This window comes from Marmota monax, unplaced genomic scaffold (assembly GCF_021218885.2).
Source record: "Marmota monax isolate L192 unplaced genomic scaffold, Marmota_monax_Labrador192_F-V1.1 WCK01_AAM20220418_F8-fsc00026, whole genome shotgun sequence".
In the NCBI taxonomy this organism is placed as follows: domain Eukaryota; kingdom Metazoa; phylum Chordata; class Mammalia; order Rodentia; family Sciuridae; genus Marmota; species Marmota monax.
Genome location: NW_026693108.1, coordinates 10,727,195 through 10,743,657, shown reverse-complemented (window position 1 = coordinate 10,743,657; position 16,463 = coordinate 10,727,195). Strand labels below are relative to the sequence as shown.

At 41.5% G+C, this 16,463-nt stretch overlaps 1 protein-coding gene across 4 annotated transcripts in view; it reads left to right on the top strand.

Annotated features, from left to right (window-relative positions):
* Positions 1 to 16,463, top strand: part of Pcca (propionyl-CoA carboxylase subunit alpha) — a 358,388-nt gene that overhangs the window by 294,330 nt on the left and 47,595 nt on the right. For all 4 annotated transcript variants that reach the window (XM_046454817.2, XM_046454816.2, XM_046454818.2 and 1 more), the window contains exon 21: positions 1,171 to 1,224. In XM_046454817.2, the coding sequence (XP_046310773.1) occupies positions 1,171 to 1,224 (54 nt within the window). The remainder of the gene's footprint in view (positions 1 to 1,170; positions 1,225 to 16,463) is intronic.

Genomic DNA, 16,463 nt, shown 5'->3' with positions numbered 1-16,463 from the left:
GGCCCAAGTAATAGCGTGGATATTGAATTCCCTGTTCTGTAGGATGCTGCCTTCTCTGCCAGCTGAGGATGTTTTATCAAATCACTTGCAATATTTGCAAGTTGGGGAAACATTTTGCATTTAACCATTTTCTTCCTCATTTCTCCAGCCTTCCCCTGTCAAGGAGCAGCGGGCTCAGCTGAACCCTGGAGGGTCCCTCGAGGTCCCATTGCTCTAGTGATCTCAGAGCTTAATGTTAGTAAACTTGCACTTTTGGAAAAGGAGTTTAATTAAGATACATCTGTAATAGTTCATGGCATGCAGTTCAGCGAAGGCCACTCAGTCTCTCCAGGACTTCTGGGAACTTTTAAATCATAGTAGCTCATTTAGAACTGCTTGATATGAAGCTCCTGGGCCATCTCTGATTAGTACAGAAAAAGGAAAAATTTGAGGAACACGTTAGGATTGAATAGAGCACTTTTCCCAAGAGAAAGATCTGAAAAGTCTGATTTACTTTCAGTAAACTATTTAGTCAGCCATTTTTAGCAATATTTTGACTTTTAACAAGTTTAAACAAGAAAGATACATGTAAATAGTAATGTATTTGCTTTGATCATATTTGACTTATAGATAAATGTATAGTGTAAAGGTGAAATCCGTTTTTTCACTTTTCTCTGGACACAAATGAATTACATTGTTTTCATGGTTGGTTTAAACAAATGCTAATTTATTTTAATAACTTTATTGAGATACAGTTCATATGCCATCTAATTGTACCCATTTAAAATTACAATTCAGTGGGGTCTGGTCTGTTCAGAGTACATAGTTGTCACCCCCAGTGTTATTAGAACATTTTCACATCCCAAAACAAACCCCATACCAATTAGCAGTTACCCTGTCTCCTCCCAACACTCCTCCCTGAGGCAACCACTAATCTACTTTCTATTCTAGACATTTTGACTAGATGGAGCCATGCATGTTCCTTGGTGACTGCCCGCTGTTTTTGCATGTGCTGTATTTCATTCCTTTTTATTATTTAGTAACATAACACTGTTCCACTGTGTGGACGTGTACTGTGCTGTGTTTCGTCATCATCAGTTGATGGACATGCCGGTGTTTGCCTGTCGTGAACACTCATGTACAAGGTTCTGTGTGGGCGCACATTCATTTTATACTTTTTTTTTTTTTAAGTGTCTTTCTCGAGAAGCTGGTGGACACATGAGCATTCAGTTTCTTGGCACAGTGGTAAGTACAGAAGAATAATTATTTGTGTATTCTCTTAATTTAGAGACAAAAATAGTATTTGGCTAATTTTAGCCCATGAGTTTCAACCTGCTTCATTGTGGGTTTAGTTTGCTGGTAAAGTAAGATGTTTGTATAAGAAGCACATGCCTTAATGTGTTAGAGCAGTTTCCATGATAGAATTTTCATAGACACTTCTTATGAGAACATATTTTTTTAAAAATTAACTTATTGAGTATTTTAAGTACTTTTTTCTATTAAAAACTTTCTCTGTGTTTATATAATAAAAATAAGAGTGTATTACATAAAGTTGCTTTTGAAAACAGTGAGCTTGACCTTTATCCCCTTCAGTTTTCTTTAACTTTCTCTATAAGGTCCTTTTAAATCTAACTTTCTAATGAAATTTAATGATAATCCTACTTTTATTAATTTTTGTCTAAATCCTATTATTTTAGATAATGTTATAAAATAATTATAAGCACTATTTAAATATAGCTATATTTAACATTATGATGGGTAGATATGACATTTTATTTATCCCTGAATCTCACTGTTAGGTGTAGGCTACTATACTTTTTTTTTCTTTACAAATGGTATCATGATGAGCACCTTAATGTATTTTAATTCTTTGATGTTTTGAATTATTTTCAAATAAGTATAAGATATTTTAAAAATATATGATACATTTCTTGATGATGGAATGTGATGATCATTATTATCCAAAGTACAGGTATGAAAACACATGTTGGTGTGAATATACTATGTATACAACCAGAGATATGAAAAATTGTGCTCTCCATATATAATAAGAATTGTAATGCATTCTGCTGTCATATATAAATAAAAATAATAAATTAAAAAATATTTGATACATTTCTTCCTAAACATAATCAAAGCCATGAATATTTTTATGGTTCATTATAAATTTTCTAGTTATTTTATATCTTTTTAGAACCCTACCCATTATATATTAGAATACTACTTTGCACTCTCTCACTGGTATTATAGTTTTCTAAATTATTTACTGCTAAAAAGAGGTTTGCTTGATTAAATATTAAATATATTAAATGTTTTCACATATAATTTATAATTATTAGTAGTAGCATTAAAAATTTCAGAATATTTTTTAGAAAAGCACATTATTGTTTTAATTTTCACTTCTGTATTTATTGCTACTATCTTTGAATATTTTTCACATATCCATTTACTAAGTATTATTTATAATATGAGAAATGTCTACTCATGTCCTTTGGGTACATTGTTCAGGATATATATTCACATAGCAAGTTTCTGGTAGCTGGATGAGTTTATTGAGAATTTCAGAGAGGCCTGTGGCTTGAATAAAAAAAATGCAATGATTTTGCACCCAGTGAGATGGGAATGATATTATAATATATATTCACAGAGCACTTCATCATTTATATGTGCACAAAGATGTATGTGTAGTTTACATATACAAAGTATGTGTATTCAGGCTCTAGCTCATTGATTGTAACCTAAATTTTAGGTATTGAACCTAAGGCTTATGGTTATTCTTATAAAATAATGCAACAAAAACTTTATTATTGAGATGTATTTCAAGAGAAACTATATTAGATTTGAATCCAGTGGGTGAGTGTGTGTGTGCGCGCACACACACCCACATGTGTGTAGAAGGAGAAATTGATATTGATTGATTTTAAGGAATTGCTTTGCTCAGTTGTGGATGGATGGCAAGTCCTGGCCTTCAGGGTAGGCCATTCAGATGGAGACAGTGGAAGTGTGCAGTTCAATTCCCCCAAAGGCCATCTTCTGACTGATTGCTCCTTGTTGGTCAATTGTTTTCCATTAAGACTCTCAAATGATTGGATGAAGCCCCCCCACATTATAGAGGATGATCCACCTTACTCCAGGTTCACTGATTTAAATGTGCATCTCATCCAGAAAATACCCTCACAGATGCATCTGAAATGACATTTTATCAAATATCTGGGTACTGTGGTCTCACTAAGTGGACACATAAATTTAACCATCACAGAAGTGAATATCCCATCCCTTAGAGGTGTTTAGTTCTTTACAGTGGCTCTTTATTCAGAGATAGAATCACACTGTGCCCCTGATCCACTGCTGAAGTAGTAGGAAAGTGATTCTGTATAAATGGAGGCTTCTCGGCCTCTTGCTCCTCTTCAGACATGGCCGGCTCCTTCCTCAGGGGCTCTGCACTCGCCCTTCTTCTGTCGTGACTGTTAGGAACATCTGCCTACACGTCTGCTGTTTTCTTGCTATTCTGTGCCAGGGATTGAGCCCAGAGCATCAACTGCTAGGCAGGGGCTCTACCACTCAACTGCTAGGCGGGGCTCTACCATGAGCTACGGCACCAGCCCTTTTCATTTTATTTTGAGACAGGTTCTCACTAAGATGCTCAGACTGCCTCAGACTTGGATCCTCCTGCCTCAGCCTCCTGAGTAGCTGGGATTACAGTTTTGCTTCACCACACCTGGTCTCATTCATAATCTTAATCACCCTTTCTGACATTTTATTTTCCCCCTTCCTGCTTTCTTCTTTTTCTTTAGCAACTGTCACTGTTTGACACAGTATACATGCATTTTTTGATGCATTGATTGTCTTCCCTTGCATGTAGCAAGCTCCATGGGCATAGGCTTTTTGTCATTTGGCGCAATGCTCTGAACAGGACCTTGTGGGTATTCAATAAATATTGGTTCAGTGAATGAGTGCCGTTGACTCGTGTGGGATCTAAGTATCAGACTTTTAAAAGAAAAATGAAAAAAATAATATAGAAAAAAAATGTGTTAAAAGTAAGTTGGGGGGGCTGGGGTTGTGACTCAGCTGTAGAGCGCTCGCCTTGCATGTGCGGGACCCTGGGTTCGATCCTCAGCAACACATAAAAATAAATAAGTGAAATAAAGGTATTGTGTCCAACTACAACTAAAAAATAAATATTTTTTTAAAAATAAGTGGTGGGGGGGCTGGGGATATAGCTGAGTTGGTAGAGTGCTTGCCTCGTGTGCACAAGGCCCTGGGTTCAATCCCCAGCACCACACACACACACACACACACACACACACACACACAGTAAGTGTGAGGGTGTTTGGGACCTTAGAGTTGAGCTAATCTCTCTTCCTCAGATAAGGAAAGTTGGCATCAGAAGAGACGGTGTGACCTACACAAGGGCGGTCAGAGCAAAGAAGGGTGCCCAGAGTCCTCCCCTCAGTCCAGCCCTCATTCCATCAGCAGATGCCCTTTCATTTTATTCCCTTTCACTCACATTAGGCACCCAAACAGACTAGAGAGAAAGAAAGAATTAAACACACACACACACACACACACACACACACACACCACACACACACACACACACCCCTCTAATAAACTGCTAACGAATGTCACCTGAAAAAATGAAAATAAGAGTTTCATGTGGCTGATGTTCCCTTCCCCCACTAGAAAGTAAGAGACTGTTTTCTGGGGTATCCAGAGGCTCTGGGTCCACTCTACACAGAAAAGGAATCCAGTCCTAACACAGTTCTTCAGCCCAGCAGTTTGGAGACCCAGATAGTTTGTTGCATTGAATTTTTCCCCTGTGTATTATTAGCAGTAGTGGGTTAGTACAGAAGAGGCGAAATGGTGTGCAGTTCATGGACTGTCAGAACAGATGGAGATTGGCTGACTCTCTCACGTGCTGCTTCAGTGGAAGGTGTCCAAAGCAGACATAGCGGCAAGGACACAGGTCAGGAGCAGTAGTCGCATGGTAGAGGTGAGGCCCCAAGTATGCATTGTCTTTGTGAGAATCCTTGTAGAATTTTCTATTAAAGTTGGGGTTTTGAGTATTAATAACAATAGCCTTCAATGTTCAAAAAAAGTTTAAATTTAAACTAAGAAAAATACTTCTTTGTATCACTAAATTTCAGTAGTGATATTAGTATTTCAACTGAGGGAAAGTAGAGATAAGGATAATTAATTTCATTCAATTTCTACTCAGAAATTTAAAGAAATGTGTTGTTTTTATGTCCTGTAAATCTCATGACTTTTTAAAAACTTGGTTTTATTAGATGACATTACATATTACAAAATATTATAAATATATTTTACATAATTGTACGAGTACATTTAAAAGAACATTTTATAAGCTGAGCACAGTGACACATGCCTGTAATACCAGCAATTACTGAAGCTGAGGCAGGAGGATGACAAGTTTGAGGCCAGCTTCAGCCACTAAGGGAAACTCTATCTCAAAACATAAGAAATGGCAGATGATGTGGCTCAGTAGTTGGACACCCCAGGGTTCAATTCTCACTGCCTCCCCAAATAATCATGACAAATAAATAAAAACTTATAATACATTTGTAAGCTTTAAAGAATAATGATAAATTCCCATGTACCCACTATACAATTTATTTTTAGAAATTACCATGACTTTTGAAGATTTCTGGTGTTCTTCCATGATCGTGTCACTCCCTGCCATGGGAAATTTCTTCCTGATTTTGTATTTATCATTCTGTCTTTTCTTTATAATTTTTCCACATATTTGCAACCCCAAATAATACATAGTTCAGCTTTGCTTGCTTTCAGACCTGACACACATAGGGTTATATTCTCTAGTCTCCCGTGACTTGGTTTCCCTGCTGGGCCTTGTTTGTGAGACCCGTTGCATGTAGCTGGAATTCATTGGTACCCACAGCCAAGCAGACTGGTCTTGGGTTGATTAAGCTGAGCAGTTTTCAGCTTTTTGCCATAATTCTTAGTGCTGCCATGAGCATTTCTGAACATGGGTACCGTGTCCTAGAGGCACACGTGGGGCGACACTGCATAGTTATATGGATTTAGTCCATTTGTGTGTTGTTTGGATTTTTAATAAGGCAGAAAGAATCAGGTTGGGGAGCATATGACAAGTTCTGACTCTGAGTTACAGATAGAAGCAACTGTCAAGAACTGCGAGCAGTCTGAGATTTCCCTTTCTTGCAAGATGCCAAATTGATCTGCTACAATTTCATGGAGAATGCTGGAAAACATGAGACTCCAGGTCAGAAGTAAAGGACAGTTGATTAGAACAGTAACAGTGGCCAGAGGGTCATTTTTGCTTCATTGCCCTGAAGCTACATTCCCCTGGGGTGATGCAGGGAGAGAGGGAGATGTTGCCTGCACACACTAGGGACTGCACCCGAGCTGGGAAGCCGAGTCTTTTATAATGGGAACTCTTCATACCTTCCCTTTGTTCCAGTCTACAAACATCCCACAGAGCAAGGAACAATTGATGTTTTACTCGTAAGAAGTGGAAAAACGTGAGAGACCCATGGAGACTTGTCTCCTTACAGTGATGAGTGTCACTTCCTGGTCACAGATGCCCAAAAGCCAAATGTGAGCTCTCAAGGCCCCTGTTGTGTTCCCATTGGAAGCTGTAGCACAGATGCGACTCTGTTGTCCTGGTCTGTGGGTGAAGAGTGGGGCTGAACATTGCCACCCCCAACCTTCAGTTGCGGAAGCTTACCTTACTAATAGAGGAACATAAAGGCCCATCTTCTATCTATAAAACCTCATGTCCACTTTAATAGATTTCAGATGCATGTCAGGGGTATAGATTTGAGATTCAATAAGTGTATTCGGTTGACTGTAAAGGCTTTGCTCAGAACTTTCAATCCAAACCTGAGGTCTCCTTTCTATCATGCTGTTTGAAGTATAGTTAAAATTTAACTTTAGTGTCTATCAACCTCATCACACTCCTACTCCTAAATTATAGTTTGTAGGAGTGTGTGTGTGTGTGTGTATAGTGTATGTATATATGTGTGTGTGTGTATATGGTTTGTAGGAGGTGTCTGGGGCTGCTGCCACACATTATCACCTACCAGAAGGCTGGAAACAGCAGCAGTGTCTTCTCTCACGACTCTGGAGGCAGACATCTAAAGCCCAAGTGTGGGCAGGTTTCCTGAAAGGCTTCAGGGAGAGTCTGTTTCATCCTCTCCTCTCTCCTGGCTTCTATAGTTGCTGGCAGTCCTTGGTGTTCCTTGGTTTCTAGCTGTGTCCTTCCAGTCTCCTCTTGTGTTGTCACATGGTCTTCCCATGTCTCTGTGTGTTCATTCATGTGACTCCAGGGGCACCAGTTACCAGATGGGGCTCACCCTCATCCAGCAAAGCCTCATCCTGACCATGCACATCTCCAAAGGCTGTTTCCAAGTAAGACCACACTCATGAGGTTCTGGGGACATGATTTTTTTTAGATGGCACTGCCCAGTCCATATACACTTTATATAGACCTGAAAGCTTTTTTGATATATATGAAAAGAGAAAATTTATCTAGAAATACATGTTAGCAGTGGTCCTTCTTAAGTGTATGCTTTACTGAGACCTCAGTTGAGGTCTGCCATTTATTTCCCAAGTATTTTCGTGCCTGCTATCTCCCACACAGCTGAAGTCACCTTCCCAGCTCAGACGTGCCAGAACACCAACGATGGGTGTGCATTCTTAAGTGTGCAGAAAAAGAAAAATGTAAGCATGATATCCAGCAGCACCATCAAAACCAAAACACTATCATGATAATAGCAACAATAATTAATAACAATGATAATACAAGAAAGTTAAGTAACTATTCTGTTCTATAACTGATAGAATCCGATGCAAAACCAGCTTTTTTGGCTTTGAAGTCCACCAAAGTTCCTTAAGAGTGAGTTGCTCCACAGCCTTCTCCAGAAGGCTGCCAAGCACAGTTGTTCATGTAAGTCATCTCGGGCTGCTGTGACGAATGCGTGGACCAGGGTCGCTGAAACAACAGACATTCATTTCTCATGATTCTGGCAAGTTCAAGAATAACGAGCAGCATGCTCAGTGGCTGGGGAGGCCTCTCTTCCTGGCTTGTGGTTGGCCTTCTTGCTGTGTCTTCACGTGGCAGAGAGTGAGCCAGCTCTGGTCTCCCTTCCTCTTCCGCAGAGTCACTCGTCCCCTCCTGAGTCCCACCCTCAGGGCCTCATCTAGCCTAGTCACTCCCATCTCCAGATAGTTTCATCAGGGGTTAGAGCCTCAAAATATGAATGTGGGGGTGGGATCACAGGCATTTGGTCCATACACAGTTAGTTGGTGAGCTGCCTGTCCCAGGGTGTTTCTAGGCCTACTCCAGATAGTTCATTGTCTGGTTGTGTGTGTGTGTGTGTGTGTGTGTGTTTCAGTCTGCTTATTGTTATGGTTTGGATCTGTAGAGTGGAAGGCCTGGTCATCAGTGCACAAACGTTTAGCGGGGGGCATTTTGAGAAATGACTAGTTCACCAGGGCTCTGACCTCATTAGGGGACTGATAATCTATTGATGAGCTCATAGTTGGAATGGGCTGTTGGGAGATGGTGTAACGGTAGGAAGTGGGGCCTGGGTGGAGGACGTGCGTCACGGGGGTGTGTCTTCAGGGGTCATGCTTTGTCCCTGGCCCCCAGCCCCTTTCTTCATCTGCTTCCTCATCGCCGTGAGCTGAGCAGCTTTCCCCTGCTAGCCCTTTCCCATGATGCTTTGCGTCACCTCAGGCCTAGAGTCATGGAGCCAGCCGACAGTGGACCAAAACCTCTGTAAACTGGGAGCCCAAATAAACCTTCTTCCTTCCACTTATTTGTATCAGATATTTTGGTCACAATGATGAAAAACTGACTAACGCACATTTTGGTGAAGCTGCGTGTCTGAGTACATCAGTAAGAGCTCTCAAAGAACGGAAGAGATGCTGTTTTGCTGAACCAGAATTCTTTACTTGAACTAGGCTAAACAATAAGGGTAGGCTTTTTTAAAAATTACTTTAAGAATGTAAAAATTGCCATTTTATTTAAATTGTTTATTCTAGCCATTGTTTATTTATTATTAAATTTATATTTAATTTTTAAAGCATTGGGATATTAAAGCAAACATATTTCAGAGAGATTGAAATTTTTTTCCTTGCAAAAACAATGCCAATTGCCCAAAAGGAAAGATAAACTTAGACTCAATGAGCAGCCTCTTTATGGCCGTGATATTGGCAGCCACCCAAAGACTCTTGAAGAACTATCAAATTCTATGTCTTTGAAGCTTAGCCAGAGATCTTAATGAAACCAAATGATGCTAAAGTTCTTAAAGCTAATTTAAATCTCAAATTGTACATTTTAAATTAAGTTTTTTATTGATAATAAATATACTTTATTTCTTATTAGTCTTGAGAGCTTGAGTAATAATATCAGTAGAATAAACATGTTTTACAAAGATTTACCATTAAGAATGCTATTAATATGACCCTTGATACACCAACACAATTAGATTTCAAAGTAAGCATTTATGAAGTAACAGCGATTAATGACAACCATCGAAAACAATTTTGAACTCCATCAGTTTAACTCAGGAGGGTAAACTTAATATGATAATTCATCTCGTTGAATTGTATCAGCTTAGCAGGAAAGTATGTAAATATGTGACCCTTACCTGGCTTCTAAATGGATGCTGTGCTGATAGATTTATCAGTTCCATTAAAGAACTTTGGGGAACTTTGGAATTTCAGCAATTGTTCCCTTGGAGGCTGAAAACCCAACCTGATCTCATACTGGGACCATTCTGGTCTGCATATTTCCATAATTTGCCTTTGCTACTAATATGACAGCAAGACACAAATAACTGCTTCTAATAATATCCGATGGAGTTGTGGAGGACAGCATTTTAATGTAGTGAAAGACCTCCCCGTGGGGTTGTTATTGCTACTATAGAACAGCAGTTGCAACTGCAGTCTTTTAATTGATTCGTTTAATTAGCAAGAGCTGAAGCTTGGGCTGTATCTTGTCATCTACATCACAGGGCCTGAAATCTGCATCATTCATATTTATAGATACATAAACATCAAAAAGTTCTGCTTCTTCTGAAGAATTCACTTATGGATATTGAATTTTAATAGTATAGACTCCATTTGTTTGGAATCCAAATAATTGGAAAATGAAAATACTCTTTGGAGTCGTAATGACATCATGTATTCTTGATTACGTATCTTCGAAAAATATACTTAAACTTTGTCAGACTTCTGTGCTTTATAAGTTATAAGCAGTCCCTCAGCAGACACAGAAGTGGTCCTGCCACAAACCTGGTGAAAAAGAATCTGCCCTACACATCTTATTAGACTTCACATTTTGATAATGAGCATGAGGCCTAACATTTAATGCTGCGGTGGCACTCAGTCATTATCTTACAGTGATCAATTACCATGTGTCAGACATTGAGTTTGGGCAAATCAAAGGAAAAAAATATTCTTGCCACCAGCTAGCCCACTGGCCCCTGTGGATACAGAAGTGGGAGCAGCTCCTCATGTCTAGTGTAATAGGAACAATAAGAGATGTGTGTGAAGGAGAGGTGTTTCAGGGCTTGGATAAAGGATGTGGAGGAATCATGACCAGCCCTAATGGACCTGGTTAGCTCAGGCCACAACTTTGGGGATGAATCATGTTTGCAAGGGGGAAAAGCATTTCAGAGAATGGGGATCCGCATCTGCAAAAGCCTGAAGAGAGAGGTTCAGAAACGAATGGGAGAGAAAGAGAAGGGTGATAAATGAAGGCACTGAGGCCTGTGGGTGCCCCGGGTGTTTTAGGAAAACAGGCAGTCCAGTGAGGATGGCAGGTAGGGAGCAAAGGTTTGTTTGGGAGGTGGACGTGGAATAGCAGGGGCTAGGTGATGAAGGACTCTGCCAAGGAGACCGGGCTGTATTCTGGTCAGTTTTTTCACTGCTGTGACCAAAAGACCTGACAAGAACAATTTTAAGGAGCAAAATGTATTTGGGGGCTCATGCTTTCAGAGGTCTCGTCCATAGATGGCCAACTCTATTCCTCAGGGCCTGAGGTGAGGCAGCATATCTTGTGGTGGAGGGAAGCAGAGAGAGTGTTCTGCTCAGCAAGGACTGAATATTAACCCCAAAGTCACGTCCCCAGACACCCACCTCCTCCAGCCACACTCCACCTGCCTTCAGTTCCCACCCAGTTAACCCCATCATAGGATTAATTCACTGGTTGGGTTAAGGCTCTCGTAACCCAGTCATCTCACCTCTAAACCTTCTTGCATTGTCTCACACAGGAGCTTTTGGGGGACACCCCACATCTGACCCATAACAGGCTGTGTCTTCTAGACATTGAGTTTCATTGCAGGTTTTGAATGAAGAGGGTCACAGTATCTCTAGATGTTCTGAATACCTTCTGCCTATTGAATCCCAGGAAGAAGGGAAGAGAGGAGGTGGAGTAGATGAGGTAGATCTTAACTGTTTTTAGTTTGAAATGCTAGAGGGACACCAGTTGCAAGGGGCATTTCTTTTGGGGAGATCAGGAAAAAGATGAAAAGTGAGCATATGAGTTAGCACTCCATCACCAGTGAGGTGAGGCCGTGTAGGAGGTAAGGTTTACCCAGGAGGCAAGGGAAACTCAGAGTGGAACTCTGAGAAATGCTCACCTCCCTAATGGAGTCATCTGCAAAATTATCCCCTTCCCTGTTATCCAGATCATTCATATTATTATCACATTATTCATGATTGCACAATATCTCCACCCTAAGGTATCACTAATTATTTCAAAGTATCTCAATATTCTATTGCCATCTTCAAAAGATCCTCAAAATAAAGCCCATTTTAATAAATAACTCAATGCCTTATATTTGTACGATGCTTTAGGGTTTTAGAGTACTTCTATATCTATTAGCTGACTTAGTTCCATTCATTTTCTGATGAATAAGCCATAGAGCAACTAAGAGTTAGTAGAAACAATCAGAGATATAATATCCTTTGGAATGTTACCAATTTAAAACTTTTGGGATTACTGAGTTACATGATCACAAGAAATTTCCATGAACCACTGTTAGTGAATATTGATGCAGACAGGAATATAAACACAGACTTCCTGTGTTTGAGTCTCAGATTTCCCATCTACTAGCTTTGTGAACTTGAACAAGTTACTTAACCTCTCTGGTCCTCCATTTTCTCATCAGTAAGACAGACATTATCTGTTTTTATGGAGGTGACAAGGGAACATAAGAAAATGTCTGTAAAATGCCTAAAAATACCAGGTACTTGGTGTCTTAATAGTTCCGCTTTCTACTCTCCCTTTGCTACATGTGACTCACATTTTTTCCTTTCTTGCTGGGAGGTATTATCTGAAATTGTGATTTCAATTGAGTCCACAATTTGATACTTAGTGAACAAACAAATTTAAGGAAAAATATTTTCTTTTTATTTGAAAAGCCACAGTTTTGTTCATCCAATGGCTATGCCCTCTTAACACAGAGAATGTATTATTTGTCATTGAATTCCAATTTTAAAGCATGTGTGTGTGTGTGTGTGTGTGTGTGTGTATATATATATATTTGTGGCATCGAGATGCTTAAGAACATCTGTTTTGCTAAAGCATAATGGAGAACATAAAGAACACATCTTGGCCAGACATCATGTACAATGACTTTGGGTCATTGTATTTGAACACTGCTGCTTAAAATCTGTTTGACTGGAAAGGCAAATGCTTCTGAGACAGGGCATTTGATAATGGTGCTAGTGAGACCTTCTTGCACCAGCCTCACTTTGAAGGGCGATGGGTTAGATAGGCATTTTAGGCCCTGTGCTACATTGCTGTATGTCATTGATCTGTCATGGCTATGAATTCTTTGCTTATGCTGTTTAATTTACAGTGAAAACAATGTAGAAATGTCAGTGCTTTTCTTATAGAAGCCACATGTAAGTCAGTGATTCTTAAACTTTTATCATGCATAAGAATCGCCCAGGAAGCTAGCTGAAATGCAGATTCCCAGGTTCTAGTCTCAGAAAAGCTGACTCCCTAGTCCTGAGGTGAGGCCTGGGGTCTGTGTTTGTAGAAAACAGTTTCAGGAACACCAAGACTAGGATTTGGACTGCATTTTGACAATTAGTGTAGAATTAGTATAGAGCCTAGTAAATTGACACTGAAGAGCACCTTGTACTGCTGGTATTCTGAGCCCAGCATAGGAACAATGCTCTGGAGGTTTCTTACCATAAGAGGCTGGGACATGCATTTGAGTAAGGGTGTGTTGACAGTGCAGGTTGTTACCCAGGAGGAACGTGATAGGACCTAAGGTATAATTGAATCCAGAGTTGTCATTTACTCTTTTAAATTCACTTATCACTTGCCCAGTTCCTTTGATTTAGTCAGAGTTTTGAAACCTTACACCCATGACAGAGATCATTTTGGTTTTGCCCAGAGCAGGGCTTTTCAACCTTGGCAGCAGGGACATTTTGTACTGGGTGATTCTGTGTCGCAGAGAACTGACCTGTGCATGACAGGACCTTCAGCAGCCCTGGCCTCTGCCACCTGGTCACATCCCCAGATGTAAGAGCCAAAACATCTTCTCCCAGACATTGCCAAGTAGCCCGGAGGGCTGAAGCTGGGGATTTGGAGACCAACATAATTGCACCCAGTTGAATGACTGGGTGGTCGTAAGCTGGGATTGTAGAGTTTCTCTCCCATTTCACTAATCTACGTGAGAGATGAAATGTCTAGATTCCTATGGGTCTGAAACTTATCAGTATCATACACACTGTCACTACTCGATCACCTTATAAAGAAAATGACGAACTGTACCCGGCCTAATTTGCTTTAGGAATGAACATTTGTTTTAGTTATTTGGAGGTGTATAAGGATCTTTTTCTTAATCTTCCTCATACTGGGTCATAGACCAGATGTGCCTTAGACAGCCACTCATGGAATCTAGGGCAAATCCTAGCTTGTGGCATGGCCTTGTGTGACTTAGGTTCTCATTACCATTTGAACAGAGAGATGGCCTGTCACTGTTTGCCATAGACACTCACATTCTGAGTCAACAGTGAGAGTGCGCAGTTAAATACGTATTATACCAGCTGCTTCTCTTCATCTGGTCCTCAATTTTGTGGAAGTCCTGTAATCTTCCCAGTGAGGTGTATCAAACAGAGTAGGCTACAGGCGACACCTCTCAGGCATGTGTGAAGCAGTGTTGCCTGTACTTTTTCAGCTACCATTTAATTGCTCAGCTACTTGATATTTTGTGGTATTTTCCCCCTCATGCATGGAAATATGTGGCAGGATACCTGAGGAGAACTGAGGAGGCTGAACCATAGTCACGGTCTGGGGTATGTGTTTCTGGGAGGTGTCTTTCTCCAGCTGCATGTATCTTTTGAATGGTGTAGATTTTCAAGGTAGTAGGGAAACAGCTAAGGTGATTCCTAAGGTATCAGTGTTAATTACCTAAGCTAATTACCATGCGGGTGGGGACACCGTGATGCGGCAAAGTGCCCTTGTCTGAAATAGAATCCTTGTCTTTTTAGGGATTAGAGAAATAAACACTGTGTAAGTCCTTCCTAACAGTTACCCTTAAAGTTCACCATGTCCAAGGCATCGCCCACCCCTTTCCTGTCTCATCCACCTGTTAGACCAGCCTTTACTAGGGGGGTGGTCAAGGAGACCATGTGGGAGTGCCTGCAGCGTGCCCAGTGAGTTGTGTCTGGGTGTCTCCTTGAATTCTCACAGCTATGAAGGGCGCCCGTAGAACCCTCATTTCACACGTAGATAATGCCTCTGCCACACACCTACAGAAATGAAGTGATTGGCTCCGAGTGGTTCATGTAGAAAGGGCAGCTAGTGGATCAAGCCAGTCCTGAGGGTAGACACGGCCTCTTCTCACAGGCAGCTGGGGGTTGAGATTTAGTTCTACCAGTGGCCCCACTCTTCCTTGTGATGCCTGACGGCCAGATGGGGAGTGGGTCAGGGGAAGTAAACCCACTTCTCTGTTTCTGAGGCCTCTTAAAGGATTTTAGGAATGGCACGGACAGTGTTCAAATATGTGCCTGGCAGCGTGCTGGAGTCCTACAAGTCTAATGGTTCCCAGTGGTTCTCATCGGGGGCAGTTTTGCTCTTCAGGGGACGTCTGGCAATGTCTGGAGACTGGCTGTGATGAGTGGTGAGGTGCCACCAGAATCTAATGGAATCTGGCCAGGAGACTGACAGCTATCCTACCATGCCCAGGACAACCCTGTGACTGAGTATCAGCCACCTACAATGTCAGTAGTGCCAGAGTGGAGCCCCTGAGCTAGAGCAGTCAGGGTCCAGTGCTGCAGTTACTCCTGGGGACCAGGAGTTGTGTCCCAGCAAACCCATCCTGCCTTCCATCCCCTCACCCTCTGCACATCAGGTCTCAGGCGCCCAGTGCACTGCGGCGCATGGCCCTTCCCCTGTGCTCTGGGGCTGACTGGGAGGGCACTTGCTACCCAGCATCACAGGCAGTGATCGTGCTGGCCACCACTAGCCCAGGAGAAGACCCACATTCAATACCCGCAGCCCTGTGTCTACTGAACATGAATCGTGTTTGTGCCACTGTGAGTTGACAAGCCGTAAGTGGCGCCACTACAAGTCTGGGCTCATCTATCTGTCAGTATTTGGGACCATCTCCCAGCCCTTCCTGAAGGTCTCGGAGACTCCTGACAGCTCTGACTTGGGCCCCACCACTGATGCTCCTGCATTCAGTAGGCTGGTCTCACTCCGACCACAATTTGTGAATAAAGAAGGCTGCCAGCGTCTTGGTCAGGTTGGAGAGAGCTAGCTAAGTCACGTGTACTGTGGCTCTTGGTGTGCACCTTTATGTCTGCCCACAATTATGACCAAAGTATTCCTTTAAGTGAGGGTCATCTCTCTATCACTGCCTGAAGCAATGATCCAAAGGATGATTTTTAAATATATCTTCACTGTATCTAAGTTGCTTTTCAGAAAGAATAAACTTCATAGTTCACGCTCGCCCATCAATAGTTTTTTATTGTGATCATCTTTGCTAATGCCACTGTTACTTACAGTAAAGACCAATTTAATGTTTGTTTATCAGTTCACCAACTTATTGATAACAGACCCATGTGGACACATGCTGTGGGCTCCACGCGTGCGCACTGAGGACCTCTCCCTGAACCTGGGTCTGCCAGCAGACGTCAGGGCTGCAGGGAGGGCAGGGCGGTGCTTGTGGGCCCTGTCCCTGGGCATCTCCCCACAGTCTCATCTGCAGTGTGGCCCGCGGTGGCCATACAGACCTGCTGTTGACTTTGCGGGGTGCTAGGAAATGTACTTGTGGATTTTAATTTATGGATTTAATTTATGAATGCACGGATGGAGAAGTGAATGCCATTAAAAAAAGAATTTGTCACTTACATTTCCTGAGAGAAGGGGTTCCCCACCAGTGTGGGTCAGAGGCAGAAAAGAGCCAGGCTAAAGCAGGAGCAGGTTTAGGTGTGAGGTGTCCCCCAAAATCTCA